This window comes from Amia ocellicauda, chromosome 2, assembly GCF_036373705.1.
Source record: "Amia ocellicauda isolate fAmiCal2 chromosome 2, fAmiCal2.hap1, whole genome shotgun sequence".
Taxonomy (NCBI): Eukaryota; Metazoa; Chordata; class Actinopteri; order Amiiformes; family Amiidae; genus Amia; species Amia ocellicauda.
This window is the reverse complement of record NC_089851.1, coordinates 31569722-31589167: the sequence shown is the minus strand read 5'-3', so window position 1 is coordinate 31589167 and position 19446 is coordinate 31569722. Positions and strand designations below refer to the sequence as shown.

The following is a 19446-nucleotide window of genomic DNA, read 5'->3' as shown; positions in this document are numbered from 1 at the left end:
GTTGCATTCTCAAAGTAAAGGCGCAGAACAATTTTAAATGGAAAACACAATTGGACCTTCAGACCCATAGAGTTGTGGCCAAAAGTATGAGCCACCTTGTCAGTAATATTAAATATTATTATTATTATTAATAATAATAATAATAATAATAATAAAATTGGCCATATAAGTCTTGCGTTTGCAACTGCTTGGACACGAATGATGATGGTGTATTAAACAAAACTTATTTTAACAAAAAGATGATTAGAGTTATTGTTCAGAAAAATGTTAAACCCGCTCCCCATTGTGTCATGATCAGTTCTAACTCTTAAGAAACCAGACCAATTTCATAAACATGTCACTAGGAGGACCCTCATATACAGAATAGTACAGCATGTTACTCTTACTTCTTTGTTTAATTCATTTGTTTCGACTCTAGTGGATTATTGCACCCACTTTGGTCCCCTACTCCTTTTTCTGTTTCACTTAAAATGAAAAATAGATGTGTGTGTGTGTGTGTGTAAAACAACAACAACAACAACAACATCCATCTGGACATCAGAATGAAGTGTGTATGCATGCATGCAAGAAACAAACAAAAAAAAAAAAGACCTGTATTTTTCAGACAACAAAGACAATGCAGACAGGCGTAGTCGGGGTACTGTATGAGATCCCAGCTGGTCTTCGAGGGATGCCCTTTTAATGCACGCATGCACACTGAGCAACACACTCGGCGTGTTTTAATAACATTGTTCTCCGTGTCAGCGTCGGCGCTAACAGACAAGCTCCTCTCTGTCTCTGTGCAGCACTTCATTTAAAATTACAATTAAGAAACAGGACAAAGACGGGCTTTTGTTGCCTGCGTGCAGCCGATACCCAATTGCGCGCCAGTGGGCCGGGCACGCCGGGTGTGCGCACCAATCACGGCGGCCTGGGTGATCGCAGAGGGCGGAGGCTTTCTCCGAGCTGCTGCTCACAGCGCCTTCCCACTGTGCGGGGGGACTTGGTGTTTGGGACAGGTGGACCCTTCATTCCCCACGACCAGGGCAGCAGAGCCCGGTAGAGACACGCATCTCTAACCGACACCCCCAAAAGCACAAGCCTGGCCTCGGCGCGGACCCGGGCTGCGATGGGATGCGCTTTTGCTCACGCACAGCGATGCACACAGGTGTGTTACCTGTAGCTCCCGCAGGAAAGGGGCTGGGTCGGCGGTTTCGGCGTTTGCCTCTTTCCGGAACAGTTCACAGACCGGTTTGGCTGAATTACTCACCGAGCACGTCGCCAAATGGGAAACCGCGGTGCCGAGGACGGGAGAGGTTGACTTGTTATCCAGGGCGCACCGGGAAAACAGTCTTGCGGTGGTGAAGCGGCTGTAGTGACCCAGACGTGCGTTTGAAGCTCGTCTCCGGCCCCGGCAGTGAGACACCTTTCCTCCCGGACGCCACCCCAGAATGAAGCCTCCGTTTGCGGTGCTGGTGTTTTATATATAGGCGTTTTGAGCGTTTGCCTGCGCCGGCTTGTCTTTGTAAGCATTGGCGCATAGCGTGGACACGGCCAGCTCGCAGGGACCCCAGTCTCTCCCGGCTCGGTACCTCCACACCATGGCCGTGGTCAGGCTGGACAGCGAGGACCGCCAGCCCGAAAACAACGGCTTCGTGGCCTCCGAGTCGGCGATCCCCAAACTGCTCTGGGATGTCGACGGATCCGTCCTGCCGTTCCTCGGGGGGTTTGGGAAACACCAGAAACAGCTCGTCCTCCTGACCTGGATCCCGGTTTTATTTCTTGGGTTTAGTCAGTTCTCGGACTATTTTCTGTTGGCCCAGCCCAACAGCACCTGTGTGTACCCGGCGGTGAACGGCACTGGCGGCGCAATGTCCGCGAATGGGTCGCGCCTGCACGCCGGCGGCGAGAACAGCAGCGACGACCCGGGCCACTGCCTGTGCGCCGCCTGGACCTACGAGATGCGCACAGGACTGGTCCAAAATGTGGTGACCAAGGTAAGAGATGCACCACCAGCAAGAGTGATCCATGATCTTTATGCAATTGAATGTATCTATCCAGAGGTGTGTGTGTGTGTGATATAATAAACGTCCAATCTCAAACAAATCTAAGTCAAATATCACATGCAATGAGACCAGAAACATTTCTGAAGATGTAACAAGTAGGGAAGACTACATGGCCACTAATATATATTGTATTGTATACTATATGCACTACAGTTCAAAGTAGATAAGGTATTGTGTATAGGTTTTGGTAACATATATAGGAAATCCATCTAAAACAAATACGGCAAATGCAATGGTACCAGAAATATGTATGCATAATAGCCTAATACAGAAAACTAGGCTTCTTGTTAAAATGCATGTTCATATTACTCCTACTTCTTCACCCATTTATCCATCAAATGTTTGACCACAATTCCTCTCCTGCAGTAAAGCAATGTGATTCATGTGTTAAGGCTGAGATGTGACACAGGGAAACCCTGCATGTGGATTCCAGTGGTGATGTGTTGCATGTTGTCCTACATGTAAGACGGTGATGTGCTTTCTGATAAATCATACACATCTCACAAGCTGATTTATGGGGGGTAAATGGACGTTTTTTTTGTTGTTGTTGTTTTTTTTTTTAAGTTGGGTTATTGCCTTCATTGTCTGCCGCTGACGAAGTGCATTTCTAAAATGTAGAGCAAAGGGCATTGGCAACTATCATGCTGCTTAGCTGAGTGGCCTGTTTTGTAAACATTTTACACCAGAAAATGACTGCTGTTGTTTGGGGGCACATTGCTTACTTGACCTAAAAAAAACAATGTCAATGCATCACAATGGAAGTGCTTTAGTTATTATTACATTATCTGATGAGATTTGCTCCTTTTTGCTCACATTTCCATGATAATACTGAAAAGGATTCAGGATATATAGACCATGTATTTTGTAATGAAAGTGCTCTTATTTTTTGTTTCTTTCCAAATGGTGTACTAAATAGTAAAGTCTGAGGCAGCTGCCTATAGAGAACTGAACACTTAACGTGATATTTCCATATCTTCCATTTGAAATATGACATCTGATGGAGTTTTGCATAGATCCAATGTATTATTGTAAAGTCAGGTTTCATGCTTCGGTAACTTTTCACTTCCCTTCTCATCTAGCCTATACAGCTCTGGAGAAAATTGAGACCACTCCAAGTTCAGAAATCAATGTTAAGTGGTCTCTTAATTTTGTCCAGAGCTTTATGTTGAATACATATGATGTCAACAAATGACAATTCTATAGAGAACCACTTGTTAAAGATTTCCCTTAAACCACCATACTCTGAATATTGAGTTCTTGGAGTTTTACATTTCTAACTGTTCCAACTTGCATTTGGAACGTAATGCATTCTTCACAATTTCAGTCCACCTACACGCAAAAGCTTGGGTTAATTCATCAGAGCAGATCCTCATAAAACGATCGCAGAGGACTGAGAGAGAATTGAAAAAGTTGATTCCAGTGTCACAATCTAAAAATACAGTAGAATTCCTGATGTTCCAAGTGCAATTTAGAACAGTATTTATAAACTAGTTCTAAAGAAAATTACACAGTAAAGTAAATAGCAGCTGTAGGTGTGTTGGTTGTAGTGTTTATAGCCTTCAAATTAAAGTTTTGCCTTTCTTCTGCTTGTGATAAAGACAAGCATCTGTCTGGATTGAATATTTATTAAGTATAGCAGTAAAGATCATTTAGATCTCTAGTGTAGTTCAATACTCTGAAAATAATTAAGCTGTCCTCAATGATGGATAGGGTCGTAACTACAATAAAACAGCACTATTTCATAATATGCTCTAGTCAAGTAGCCAAACAATTCTGACTTCAGGTTTAAAAACAAGATTTAAAGTAAAATACATGTTTCACTTAATACTTCCAGTTTGTTTGAGGTAGTTGTGAACACCACTTATTTAATATAGCTGTAATAAATAATAAAACATGTTTTTAGTGAGTTTAAAGAGCAGCTGTATTTAGGCCTAGTTATGGTCAGATAGAGGTAAAGTTGAATGCATTGCATTTCTATTACTTTTAATTTTCCCAATCAAAATTATGAAATTGCATTACGTTCATTTCAAGAAAAGAAAAAAAATCATCTTGGAAAGGAAAGGAATGTAATATGATTTCAAATTGTATCTACCCCGGGGTATTACATGGAAGCATATGTTAACCTTTTATCTAGCATAATATGTGACCTTGTTTGCTATACTGCCTCTTCCTTTCAATAGCCTCTTGAACAGTAAGGGTTAAACTGTTGTTTTTTTGCGTTATGGGAGAGAGTAGTTGCATTTATTATTCCTTTGAAGCCGTTTACCCTTGTTTTTTTAACATCAAGTCTGCCAAACTAACACCCTGTGCTTGGATGTGCCCACTCATGCTTAGATGTGAACAGTGTAAAGCCCTCTATGCCTGTAGCAACTGTTATGACTCATAATTTTGTTGTCTGAATAACCCATAAACCCATTTCTTTACTTTTGTCCTCCACTTTTTGAGGGCAATATTGTGATACATTTGATGTAAGATTTGAAAGAGCCATCCATCATGATTTCATGTTGCGAATGAACGAGTTGCTTTTTTCTCCTTCTGTACCAAAATATATAAAAAGGAGAGAAAGTCATATTAAGTGTTTTTCCAAGTGGATTGACTTGACTTACAAATATAGTGGCAAAATCTGTGGAGTAACACAATACCCAAGAAGTGATACAGTGCCCTCGACTTAAGGTTAAAAGTCTGCTGTTGAGAACTTATAATTTGAAATATCTAATTTTTTCTTTTTTGAAAGCATATCCCATTTCCTAAAATTACCAATTTTAAACTAATTTACAGTATTGGCTTTTGATCAAGTTGGAGCCTAGAGGTCTCTCAGGTACTCTCAAATTTAGATGTGATCTTCTGAGAAATGTATTTAGAACTGTTAAATATTGACAAAGTATTAAATTACCCAAAAAGCACACCAATGAGACCCATCATAGTTTTATATATAAAAAAATAAAATGCACAATAATAAAAGAAAAGAAGGAGTTCAACAATTGTCAAGAGGAATCATTTACAAGAAATCTCCTATCTTAATGAAATAAATGGTAGAAATCTTGAAACCTGTGTAACCCCCACAGTCTTCTGGTTTAAGTTGTCACTGGCACTCTCAATATGGAGCCTAATTAACCTAATTGTTTTCATTTATACATGTATAACATTATTTAAAGGTTATTATTTTACATGTGACATAATTTGCAGCCTGTAGGGAAGTATTTAGTTCATCCAGTTAATCAGCTAATGCGTTAACTCTCTTCGAACTTGGTTGGAACAAAAGTCAGAAGATCCCGCATTGGAATCTAAATAAGTATAGCACTTCCAAGGCAGATATATGATGGGTTCTAAAATGGATGGAAATGGAAATATGACTTTAAAAACACTTTACATGGTGAAGCTATCTATTCTCCTCACTGAATCATACAGGACATCAACTGCTATCACTACTTTATGTGATTCTAATGACTTGACTTTTTAAGTTCCTTGGCATAACTAACTTCCATGATTTTGCACTTATCTGGCCTGAACATGCACTTACACAGCACTCCTCACATTTCACATTTCTACAGTCTTTGCACGGTACTTTAGAAATGTGTACCCTTGCTTGATCTAATCTGATCTATAGATCACCTCTGACTTTATTATACATTTGTTAATATAAGTCACCATGGGTATGGATGTGATTGTGAATTTTAGTTTTCCCAATTGTAAGTGGAATATAATTTGAATTTTTATCTTGCTGATTTTATTCACAGTCCTGACAAATCCATTGCAAGATCCTCACATTTCCAAAGATACTCAGATTGTTGCTCAAGATGCTAAGCATTTATATGTATGATAGGATTACTTGCAGTTTAATCCCTAGGATGACTTTGCAGTATAGAATATTGACCTAACAGTATCCTGTTTACTGAAGAAGGACAACATAACTTTAAAGTACATTTCAAAGGCGTCACTTAATTCCTAAATTGTAAGGCTGTTGATCTAAAACACAGAAGTCAGGAGTGTGTGTGTTGGAGGGCATGGCTCAACCTTTTGGAAACAATGGGGCACTTGAATTGTGATCATACTTGACGACAAAATCAGACATTGTCAATTTGTAAGCCTTCTGCAGTATTGTTTCAGTTGACATGGAATAAGTAGCAAACCTAAGTGATTAGCATGTTCTAAATCAATTTCTGAGGCAAGTTTAAACCTTTAATGCTATTTCAGACCTTAGAGGTTATTCAAATCCTTATTGAACTAAACTTTGAAAGATAAAATGAACTCGCGGCAAACCTGCTACATAAAAAAAAAAAAGCAGGCCCCTGACGCTGGGGGGTTGAATGCAAGATCAGGCAGAGATGATGTCAACGTGATGAGTTCATACTGATCCCTGTTGCACTCATATGGACTCTGATTGTTCAACCCGAGAATCTTAGCCAGAGCCTTCTTGAATGTTTGAGTCATACAACTGGGTGGTGCTTTTCAGACCCCTGTTAACCTTTCCTGTAACCTGGCATGTCCTCTCTTCCCTTTGGGGTTTGCAAATTGGATAAACTGAGCTGTGCTTGGGATTGTGGTTCTAGTTTTAATTAATTTGACAGTGGCTAGATTTGCATATAGTTTAGAGGCAGTGGTATTTTCATTCTTCATTATCAGTACTCTGTCTTTGTACATTTTAAGGATGTTTTCAGTGCTATGGAGCATGCCTTTGCTGTTGTCGTCATCCTCATTAATAGAAAACAGATTCCATAGGCCTTGGGGATACTGCGCGAGACCAAGAGAAACAAAATAATATACAGCATTTGATGAGCTCGGCATGTCTTTCAGCCCCGTAGAGAACGATTTACGCAGGAGGGACAGACGTATTCAGTCTGTGTCTCTGCAGTGAAAAACAAAAAAAACATTCTTTTGCTCAAGATACCAAATAACTGAATCATTTTTTATTTCTCCATTAAGAGTGTTGCTGTTGTGTTTTAGCACACTGTCTGATAGTTGTTGTTTTTTTCCATCCTGGATCTACAGGATTGTGCTGGGGTAGTTGATTAACATCGTCAGCAGCAAATTAAGTAATGTCCATTTCTGACTGATAAGGTTATGAAAAACTGTGCTTCAGGTGCTTTCCGGTGTCTTGTGGTCTTTGTAACATCTTATCTTGCAGACCTTTATCTGGTTGGTGTTCAATACTGAAATACTAATGGCAACATTTTCACAATTCCTTAGTTTGAGGAATCCGCTGAAATGAAGCAATGTTATTTTTTTCCCCACGAACAAACTTGAAGGACACTGATGTTTCAGGTTTTGTATAGCATTTGTAAATGTGGAATAGAATCGGAGAAGGCAGAGGAGAGAAAAACGTATACTCTGGCTTTTCTGATGATACGTTTCTTAGCAGTCGGTTTGTGTGGTTTCAAGCATGCTGACGACGTACATGGGGTGCTGTATCTGCCACTCCCCTGTGACTAATGCTGCGATCACTCTTACACACCTTACAGCAGGATTTTGTTACAGTAATAAGATTTTTGATTCCAGTGTTTTTGTGTTTTTCTTTGTATGTTTCTTACATTCTATTAAAAGATTTTGGTATTCTCTTTTATTTCTTCAGTTGTTCACCTTTATATTGTGAGAGGACTGTTGCAGAAATGTCTTATCTGTTTCAAGCTGCTACCCTCTAAAAAAAAAATAGGTGTGACATTCATTATATATGTTGCATATTTTTCTCTTAGAGCAGCTCAGAACATGAAATCATGAGAGATTTATATCAAATTTAATGATGGAAGTAGTCACTCACAGTTTGGGTATGCAATGTTATACTGTTTATGAATATCAGTTATAAACGTATTTGGTTTATTTTGATATTGAGAGAGTAACACAGATACACTTCTCTATTTACACCAGTCTGGACTAATCTTATATATTTGATACTAAAACAAAACTAGTGTGGCGCTATTACCAGATAAATACATTCTTTATAAATGCAGAGTGGGGGCTGGGGGTGGGAGTATATGTACACACAAGTTTTAGACTGAAAACTAGATTCCGGATCAGGGAAGTCAATGGTAATTACGCAGTTTTCGCTCTGTTTGCTATTTTTAATGCTTTGTTTTTTGTAAGCACTTAATCAATACCTGTATCTGCATATTGTAACATTGGTGGATTCCTGGAATCAAACAATGTATTTGTCTAGAGGGTACACTGCATTGCCCAAATTTGATTGTACTCCTTTGAGACTACAAAGTGTGACGCAGCACTCTCCTCAGTAAATGTACATCGGTTCACGGTGTTGTGACTCACAGTGGCTCGCTGTCCCTCTCAGCCCACAGTGATTTCTCATGGCTTCCACCAGCTGTCCAATGCACTCTCTCGAACCCCCTGCTGTGTATCTGTTCCGGTACCCCAGCTTGCCTACAAAATACCCAGTCGGCTCCAAATATTTCTCAGCCTATCAGGCAGCAAGAAGAGGCCAATCACACACCCCAGCATGTGCCCATCACATGCACACAGAGGCCAACTGCACACTTTACATTTGCATTCACCTTCACATTCACAATGCAGCAGACGGAGACACACACACACACACACACACACACAGACCCATGCACTTGCATTACATAACATTATATCCACATTGACAGCTATTTCGATCTAATTAGAATGCATTTCAGTTGACACTTTATTTAATTTGAGCTCTCTCCTGTGGCTCGATCTCAATGGTAAATAATTGTTAAACCTTATTTTCAGTAATACAGTCACAGGCTACATCCATGGCCACTAATGTTGGGATCAGACATTCAAGACTTCATGGTTTTGATTATATGTATGATGAGTCTCAACTGAAGAAGCCTAAATATAAGGAGATTGATGGGAACGATAAGTTTCCATTTTGATTGAGCTGAAGCCAGACTTATCCAACCTTATTCAAACATGATCCTTACTTGTGATAGGGTGCATAGAGTATTGAGATGGATAGCATCCTCATATTAATGTGGTTTATATGCAGATCATAATATATTGGGACATTCCCAGTTTTATTGTGACACCTGCACAACCTAATTCAATCAAGCGTCGGGGATTGAAAACTGTATTTGCTTTAATAATACTTGCGGTAGCATTTTCACTTGCAAGCACACAGCCACTCTAATGTTCCCAACACTGTCCTATGCAGGGTTTGTGTCAGTCCCACAGTGTCAATATTGACTGAAATTAACCTGTTTTGCTTAGGGCCGGACTGTTGCCGCATTATGAGAAACATGACATGGATATAGTCTTCAAGTGTTAGTAATGACAGGACTTTGTACCTATTTCTGACACTAAATTGAATAAATGTGCATGAATGAATGACACACAAGACTTGGAGAGATGTATAAAGCTGAAACAATACATTCATGACCAGAGTATGCACAAGGACTTGCATCCATTTTAATGTAAATTGTGTAGTTATCCTTATGAAAGATGAACATGGTACCTTGCTTTACTGTGGTTTTACATAAGGTTTATGATGGTTTACTGTATATATCCATGCTTTACCAGGTTTTAACTTTTTCCTGCTCTTTTACTGTAAAGTGTCAGGATTAAATGTAATTCTCACAGGTTTGATAATGGTTTATAGAAAACCACAATCTAGGAGAAACTTCTCGGAGGCATAAAGATAACCTAAGAAACTACAACTCCTAAAGGGAGTGCTTAGCATCTGAGGGGTGCTGTTCTGGCTACATGGCAAAAAATAAATACAGGAGACTTGTGAATGAATAATGCACTCTCTGTTTGTGCTTCATGTACACTAACACTAATTGGTAAAGGGATTGGAGAATAGACAGATTATGGAGTCGGGATTGTCCTTTGAAACGTCAGGGATTGAGTTAATGTTGGCCGAATAACACTGAGGGAGGTATTCAAATGGTATACCGTCGATGTGAACATTTACATTGTGGCTTCGGAATATTAATTCCTGACGCATTTTCTGTGGAAGGCTACTGTTTATTATACTGAATGTGGGAATAAATTCAGAGTTATGAGCTCTATTCTCAGAACGTACTCTACTATCACTCGGTGACAGGTGCCATTGCTTATGTATAATTCTGAGGCAAATTACAATATTTTTGTTTTAAATGAGCTTTTAGAAGTGTTATAAAGTTGCCCACCCATGCTGGCTGTATGGTATGAATGTCTTATTGTATTTATTTGCTTTCAGTCAAGTGAAAGAATTTTCATGGCTAAGGGATACATTTTCACACAGAGGCTTCAATGTCATTGTTTTTGCACAAAGCTTTAATAGAAACAAGGAAAGAATTACACTCTTTATTTATTTCTTTTGACATTTTTATTCCAAGCAAAGCTGGTACTTATATTGGTACTTTGATTTCATTAGCAAGGTATTTATTATATTGAGATTGAATACACAACTTGCCTTGTAAAAGTAAAAGTGTGTTTTTCACATTTTAGTCATTTTCCATTGAGTGTGTGGCAAAGCTTTGCAATTCAGCTGAGTCTCACAGAACAATATCTACAAAATATATTGGCTGGTTTAGCACTAATCCCAGACTACCTCATGTTATCTGGGTTGAGGATGACGAAGACCAGCACTAATCTGTGTGTGAAATCCAACATCACTTTTTTTTAACTGTAACCCTGTTTTTTAATAGCACTTATTTGATTATGCAGTTGTAGTTTTGAATGATTTGCCTTGAATGCATGAACCAATAATAATCATACATAATAAAGCTAACCATAATAAATATGTCTTCTGACTATCCATGGTTTTGATCCCTTTTAACATGCAGAAGAATGTAAGAATTCACCTTCTCGGCCCTCTCCATAATATACAATTAAGCATATTTATAAATCTACAATATCTGGTAATTGCATTGTAGGAGTACAATGAAACATGTTGGCTAGTAACGTGTGTCTACGCCATCATTGACGTAGAAATATTTCCCCAAACTCTGTGCGATTCATGTATTCATACCTGAGGACTGTTTTATTTTGTTCACCTGTAGGATATTATTATTTATTTCTTAGCAGACGCCCTTACCCAGGGCGACTTACAAAATATAAGCGCAATACAAAGTGCAAAAATACAGTTCAGTTCAAGCCATAAAACATATTCCAAATTCCAATTTACATAATACAGTGCAATTCAAAGCATAATACAAATTTACAAATTCCAATTTACAGTGTATACAATATATGGGGACTTACATCCTGGATTGTAAGAGCTGAGTGCAGACAAGATGTTAGCTCACTGACAAAGGCCCCAGGAAAGTGAGCAAAGGGGAAATCAAAATAAACAATAGTGCTAGTAACGCAAGGCAAGTAGTATGATAAAACGTTGTAAAGTGCTATCATACAGGAGAGTAAATTATTAATTTACAAGTACTGTCTGAAAAGATGCGTCTTGAGTAAGCGCCGGAAGGAGGTCAAGGACTCTGCTGTTTTGACTTCAGGGGGAAGGTCGTTCCACCAATTAGGCGTCAGGGATGAGAAGGAGCAGCTCTAGAGGAAGGAGAGTGGAGAGGAGGTAGAGTTAGTCTTCTGGCATTGGAAGACCGCAGCGGTCTGCAGGGGATGTATGGGGAGACGAGGGTCTGAAGGTAACTTGGTGCAGTGTGGTCAAGACAGTGGTAGGTGAGGGTCAGTGTCTTGAACTGAATGCGTGCCGCTTTCGGGAGCCAGTGGAGGGAGCGGAGCAGTGGAGTAGCGTGTCCGAATCGGGGCAGAGAGAATACCAGACGAGCCGCAGAGTTCTGGATGAGCTGGAGCGGCGGGTAGTAGTTGCAGGCAGGCCGGCCAGGAGGGAGTTGCAGTGGTCCAGGCGGGAGAGGACCAGGGACTGGATGCGCAGCTGAGTCGAGTAGTTGGTGAGGAAGGGATGGATTTGGCGTATGTTGCTCAGGAAGAATCTACAGGTCCGTGTCAGTGTGGTGATGTGCTGGGTGTAGGAGAGCGCAGGATCAAGGGTGACTCCTAGGTTCTTAGTGGAAGAAGAAGGAGAGAGTGTGGTGCATTCCAAGGGGATAGAGATGGAGAGATCAGCAGCAGGTGAGGAAGAGGGAGGAAATAATAGGAGATCCGATTTGGAGAGGTTGAGCTTGAGGTGCTGTGAGTGCATCCAGTAGGAGAGAGCAGACCAACAGGAAGAGATGCAAGAGGGGATGAGAGGGCCAGAAGAGAGAGGGAAAAGATGGGAAGATCTGGGCATCATCTGTGTAGAAGTGGTAGGAGAAACAATGGGATGCGATGAGGGGGCCCAGGACAGAGCGTTGGGGTACACCTGTGAGGAGAGGTTGGGGGGGTGGATGAGGAACCTCGCCATGTCACATGGTAGGACTGGTCACTGAGGTAGGAGAAGAACCATGTGAGAGAAGTTCCAGAGATTCCAAGGTCAGCGTGATCAGGAGAGGAGGATGGAGTGATCGACAGTGTCGCTCTATCCACTCCATGAAAAAAGGCACAAACTGGCTGCTCGCTATGAATATATGAGCCAGTATCATCTTGAAGTTCTACATGGATGTCAATTGGAAACTATTTTATGGGTATTCAGTAAGATCTCCTATGGAGGCATGTTGAAGAGTAACCTCTGCTGTAACCTCCTGTACAGTATTTTCCCCTGTTGAAAACAGATGGATAGAACAATTTTTTCTGAAATTAAGATCAAGCCATAGAAGTTTGCAGAGAGTGTTGGAGCATTTTTTTTTTGTTTTTTTTTTGGTCTGGTAAATGTATATTTTGAGATTGTAATCATACAATTTAGATGTTTACTCAGTGTGACAATCTAAAAATGTAGACCAGTCAATGACACTATATCAATTCAGAATATAAGGGAATCGTGCTCTCGGGAGAATTTTAGTTCTTGGGGATCAAATATGCTTTTAATGTTTTCTGATCCTATGCTGTCTCTTTAGACATGTGTATGAAAGTAACTGATTGCCCTTTTAAATGTCCAAAACCCACTAGGTAATTAAGAAAAAAATCAAGCTTTAGGATGGCTATAAAGCTTAATCTAAATGTGTTTAGAACCAGTAAAGCTGCTTTACAATTGTTCAAGATGTAATTAGATCATGTCCTAAAACATGTCTGCAATTGTACTTCATAACCGTGGCATGTTGTCATAATGTAATGTACAGACAACAACTGACCACTGGTTCCAGTTGTGGTCAAAAGAATAACAGATGTCATCAAGTACTGAGTTTCCAAAACTTAGATTAAATGTTAACGACTGAAGTCGGTGCAGCCGGGTTTGTCTCTGAGGTGGTTGTTGATCTGATGTCAGGCTGTGAACAATGCAATGAAGATATGGGACACCTTGCGTAACCAGTTGTAGCACCACCTGTGGACTTATTCAGAAGTTCCCTGAACAGAGTAATTTGCTCCTTTTAAAATGGCAAGCTGTCATTCCAGTCTAGCAATCTCTGGATCCTAGTCTTGGCTATGAGTCTGATCATGGTCTTGGTGTTTTTATTGGCTTAAATTGTTTAGCATTCTACAGTACACAAAATGAAGTGATTCAGTCATGTTTTAACCCAGAGAGCAAGTCTTCCCAGACAAGGTGTACATTTGTGGAAGGCTGCAAAAGGTATCGGTCATTCCTTATTCTTCTGGATTAATGCTATTACCTTTATCGCAAGTGTTTACAGTGCAATGTCTTTCGCGTCCGCATGGCTGTTTTCACCATGTGCCTTTCACTGCAATCTTCAAAACAGTGACTTTGGAAAACTTAATCAGCAGTCCGCAGGCTGTGTTCAGAAAACGGATATCTGGTATAAATAGGCTTGAAAACATTTTGTAGTAGGTTGTCTGTAACGCCATATCTTCCACAGATGTGCCTGTTGTTGTTTTGAGATATTGAATAGCATGGAAATGCTCATTAAGAGCTTCTCTTCAAAACATAGAGGAAACACTACTGATCTTACATAATGTAGATCAAATATGCTTCAAACACCACCTATACAAACTTATTTCATTGCACACTTCAGTTGTAAATGCTTTTCTCCATAAAATATAGGACTCTAATCATAGTGTAATGTGTATTCTTAGATTTCTTTGTGGACACCCTTATTCAGGGAGACTTACAATTGTTACAATATTGTTATTTTTTGGCATAAAATAACAGATGGGTTAGCAATCCAGGTACAGCACCTTGCTCAAGGGTACAACAGTAGTTATTGAACCCACAACCCTGCACTCAGGAGTCCAGAGCCCTAATCTCTACTCCACAACATTGCAATACAAAGTGCATGTTCATTTTAAGCATTAAAATAAACCTTGAACATTACATGCGTAAGCACTACTCAACAAATAACCTATGATTAATTTATAGCATCATTAACTTTTAAGCTAGTTTGAGTGAATCTTACTAAATCTGCTTAGAAGTCCTGTAGTTTTTATTAAATATTTCAATTCATTCATACAGATCAAAGTAAACTGTCTAAGTTAGGATGGTTAGTATCAATTCAAAAACACAAACTAACCATCAGTTGTAACTGTAAGCTGAGGATGTTAATTATCTGAATATGATGTTTTACCAGATTACTCTCTAAAGAGGGAATTTAAAAGCTGTCCATTAGAAGAAAAGCAATTGTAGAGTTCTTTCTATTAATTATACAATACACATGCATTAACAACAAAACAACTTGGGCACATTCCAAGACATGCTTTTATGAGGCTCTCCTATCAAAACTGCTTTTGTAAATGTATGGTCTGTTTTGAAAGTCGCTTTGGCCCAGCCTCTAAGCTGCAGACTTTTCTGGTGTCTAATGGATGTTTAACACAGGTTTTTCACTCTAGTATTGTATTCCAGTTACTCTGGCGCCACTTTTATGGAATTATGGAGGCATGATGTGGGTTTCTTCCATTTTGAGTAGTGCTTATATAAAGTAATTAAATGAGGTTAAATACATGTTTTAAAGGTTCACAATGGATGTTTTTACAGTTGTTTAAACTAGGTGAAAACTGAAAGAATGTGAGCAAGATGGTGCCTTTGCTAACTAACCTAAATCCATTCTTAAAAAGCCTGTGGATCCTTTATTCATGTTTGGCTGGTTGCAGCCTTCTAGGTCCTGAAAATCAGCCTTTCTCAGATGTCTCTACAAATGTAGAAGCTTGAAACGGTTAGATTATTCCCCCCACGTTCCCCATATGTATTCTGCTATAAAGGACCCCATCTACCGTTGACTGTCATGAACAAAGTAGATGCCAAACAGTGTCACAAAAAGGACATTTTGCTTCGCTCTCATAGTAAACTCTCTGTGGCGTTTGGTGATTGTGTTTATTTGAACCGAAAGAGGAAGCTTTATTATGAATTCTGATTAATGCACCCGTAAGAATGGAAAGTACGTTTTTATTGTTTTCTAGGACTGGAAAAACTATATTCAGGAAGTTGTATAAAACTGAAGTATTGGTGTGTTTGGAAAAGACATATCGCTGGCAATTGAATTACAGATTTTATGACATTACAGTGCGAAAGAAAAAAGCTTTCATCGTCCACCCTATTTTTTTTTATTTGTATATTTACATATCCTGATGGGTTTCTAAAAAATATAGCCTATTTTCTTGCTATATGGGCCATATGGTACAAGAGAGAGAAGTATATTCCATATAGAATTTACTTTAGATGTGCACTGTAATATAATAATGTTTATACTGCAAGTGCTCTGATAGTACAGCAGAAATATAAGGGTAGCAGTTCATTAACGCTAAACAAAACCTTTCAGCCAAAGGAAAGCACAGTCATCTGTGACGGATGTTGTTCATTATTCATTTTCAAAACGGGCAGTCAAAGTCTAAGGATGGATGTTGTGGATCTTAGAACCTTCTTGTGACACATACAGATTGTCTTTTTCACACATATGTGTGACAACAGTGTATAAAATGACTAATAATGACTGGGCAAAACAATTAACAACATTATTCAGATTGTGTTATCAGCTGATGTGTTGTACATTGTTGAACCTGTGTGTTTTCCTTCACAGAAGCATAATTTAGATTTATTTTTCTCTCTCTCATTGAAACTAGCAGTTTATGTAGAAGTGATAAAGGTTCACTATTTCAGCAAGTATTGAACCTAGGATAGGCCACATACCCTCAAAATAATTCCAGTTTAGTATACATTTTCCTACAACTCGTGGTGATGGTCTCTGATGAGCTCTAAACATGCTTGTTCTGTCACACAGTGCTGAAATGTTTGGAAAAGTAAATCCCCCGAAATGTTTTGATGGGGAGTTTTTAGTTAATTGCTCTCTGCTGAGTGTGGGCCTTTTGGAACTGGCGATTAAACCCCTCTGAGGGTGACCTACATTATGAAGTATTCACATTGAAAATGATCTAATAGTCGAGAAGAAGAGACTCCAAGAGTTTGAGTTTCCTTGCTTCACTACTTCTTTTGTTAAGCAGTAAAACATTTGTTGTGATTAAGGATAATGTAATTATTGAAGTGGACCTCATCTAGGCTAAACAGTGTGCCACAGTTAGTGAAACATTTATTTTCTGATCTAAGAACATGTGGTCTGATTTCCCTTTTGTTCAAACTGTGAGCTAATATATCCATAATTTACTCTACTGGAAATGTTGTCAGCAGGTATGATTTTAAATTGTTTACAATATCCTTTGTTCTACCTTTTGTGTTGTCCGTTTTAAATTTTTAAATTTGTGTGTCTTGGTTGACAGCTGGTTTGTGTCATTAGGGCACTAGGGTCCTTAAGCTCTCTTCTGATATTGAAACCATGTGTTAAAGCTTTTCATTCTGTAGTGAATGCTTTAGAAAACAACCTACAACTATAATAATATTTTCAAATGGAATTCTCCCTTAATTCTTCAGAACCGTAAGGTGTACTGTGTGTTCTTCTACCCTATAAATGAAGGGATTGGGGAGTTGACTTTTTCACTTTGTTTGGAGGAGTATACTCATTAATCTTGTTCAACTAACCTGTTATCAACCAAACCCCTCTGTCACATAACCATATGAGATGCTTGGTGTATCATTTTGTTCTGTGCATAGAAAGACATGTGGAGTTACCAATACAAAATAAGATAATAAGAACATAATCAGCTCAAATTATAAGACTTATTTCCAGTACAGCTAAATGTTTTCCTATTAATATGTATATTTGTAGACTAATTTCTTCAGAATGATTTATGTATTTGTATATTTATTTATTGAACAATAGTAGATGGAAAACAGAGAAGTCATAATATCACTTAATTTTAGAATTATTGTTTGCATTGTCATATTGTTAACCAGTTAATTTGTTCCCATGCTTAATACTGACAACAGAATTCAAGTGAAATATCCGATGCTCAGGTCTTCATGATGCAAACCAGTGGCATCAGACTATCTGGTCATGATTATCCATTCGATAGTGATTAAATATTGCAGTCTTTAAATAAATCTTTATTTCTTTCCTTGTAGTGGGATTTGGTGTGTGACGATGCCTGGAAAGTCCACATTGCAAAATTCTCTCTCCTGGTGGGCTCTATTTTTGGATACTTGGTGATGGGAATTCTGGCAGATTGGTAAGTTTTATTCACTTTTTATTTTATGATTCCCTCCTTTTTCAATATATACCTCTGGTACTTCTTGTTTTGTTTCTTTGGCTCTGTTTAGAAATACATTCACTATTCCTGTATGAGTATAAGAAGGCCTGTAATTTAAAATAACAAAGTATTCCACCTGAAGGAAGGTTTTTCAGTGTCATAGCCTTTTTTTGTTGTTTTTTATTTTTGTAAATGTGACCTTCATTTGAACTCACCAGAGATAAGGAGTTCTAAAGGGGGTAAAATGATATCCAAAGCAGTGGAAGAGAGAGACCATCTATTGAAAATGTGAAACTTAATGTATGTATTTGTCTACTTCTCTTTCAGGTTTGGGCGGCATCTGGTACTAATCATCTCAGTCGTATTCATGCTAATTTTTGGGCTGACCGTGGCTTTCTCAGTGAATGTGACGATGTTTAGCACATTAAGGTTCTTCGAAGGATTTTGTCTGGCAGGCATAACTCTTTCCCTTTATGTAATGAGTAAGTACTTTTCTTCTCTCTCTTTTGTATAATGGCTGCTGTGAATTGACATTGTGATCCAAAAACCTTTCATTCTAGTTCATGGATTTAGAACTCACTTTCAAAATGGGAGAAAGAACTTGTAGGCACTGAAAATGTTTGAGTTTCATATTTATGACTTAAAATAAATATATGGTTCCCTCTATTGATTTAAACTTTTGGGTGACTCAAGAATAAGGTTGCACATATTTTAAAAAGGTTCCATTAATATAATAAAAATAAATGAATAAAAACACCTTGGCGCTGCATTAGTAGACCATGTTCTGGTCGTTTCTGGATATGTCAATAATGGCAAGCTCAGCAGCAATGAAACGAAGCCTTAAATAGTGTGCTGCATGGGAAATTCTGAGCATGGAGTCCATCTGCCCCCAGTCATCTCACACTGTCATTTGCTATAAAAGGCATGTATCCCAGCCAGTCACCACTTCATTGAGTTCGATGAGCTAAAAGACCCCACGCTGCATATTCATGAGAGAGGATTTGGCTGCCTGCTTTCACTCCAAGGTGCTCTTTCCTGACCTCACAGTGCCTGCTGTGATCTAAGTGACTCAGCTTTCCAAGAGGCTACCATTGACAAGATTGTGTATAGTCATGCCAAGTCCCATGTCTGGAGGGAGAAGATAATTATCTTCACAGTGTACTTGATTCAACACTGCAGTTTCCTCCCTAAATGACAACAAATGTCATCGTATCAATAGAACCACCAGTTTAAATGAAGTTTTAAGGTGCGTAATTTAATCCTGTAACTCTTTCTCGGTCATGGGTTTTAGTGTTGGCTTTCAGATCAACGATTGTCACTGAAGGACTATAATTATGCACACAATTTAAAAAGGGGGATGTTCCTCTATATTGAAATACAGAAGCAATTTTTTTTTCCTTCTGGTTTTGTACAGCATTGCTTTTTGCCTACTATGGGGTTTTCCACACTCCAGAAACAGTGGTATGTGATCATAATATTGCTGCTTAAAAAATAAAATGTGCTGACAAGCACTACTGTGTCCAAAACAACATATCTTTTAACAAACTGAGCACATCCACTTTGAGTGTGAGCAGTTCTGAAGGTTCCTCGAGTACAAGAACAGCTCTGTGTTTCCCAGAATAAGAAATTAAAAACAAACTCTTTAAAATTGTGCTTTTCCCCAAGTTCAGAATGTGTGTCATCTGAAATGTGAAAGAAAATATAACATTGCATTTGTTGGCCATTAACAAACAAAGACATTTTGCCAATGTTTTTGCAGAGCAATGCAATAGGTCTGCTCTCTGTATTTGAAATTTTGGTTTTCACTTGATATTTCATTAGGCTATGCTTAATTTGAATTCTGTCTTGTTTGTAGATTTGGATGCAAACCTATATTATTGTCTACAGCACGTGTAAAGGGCATCTTGAT

At 38.7% G+C, this 19446-nt stretch overlaps 1 protein-coding gene across 1 annotated transcript in view; it reads left to right on the top strand.

Moving 5' to 3' along the window:
* Positions 1 to 962: 962 nt before the first annotated feature.
* The window catches only part of slc22a23b (solute carrier family 22 member 23b), a 56126-nt gene continuing 37642 nt past the window's right edge, over positions 963 to 19446 (top strand). Inside the window, exons 1-3 of the mRNA XM_066722913.1 lie at positions 963 to 1976; positions 17413 to 17516; positions 17865 to 18019. Of these exons, the coding sequence (XP_066579010.1) occupies positions 1581 to 1976; positions 17413 to 17516; positions 17865 to 18019 (655 nt within the window). The 5' untranslated portion in view covers positions 963 to 1580. The remainder of the gene's footprint in view (positions 1977 to 17412; positions 17517 to 17864; positions 18020 to 19446) is intronic.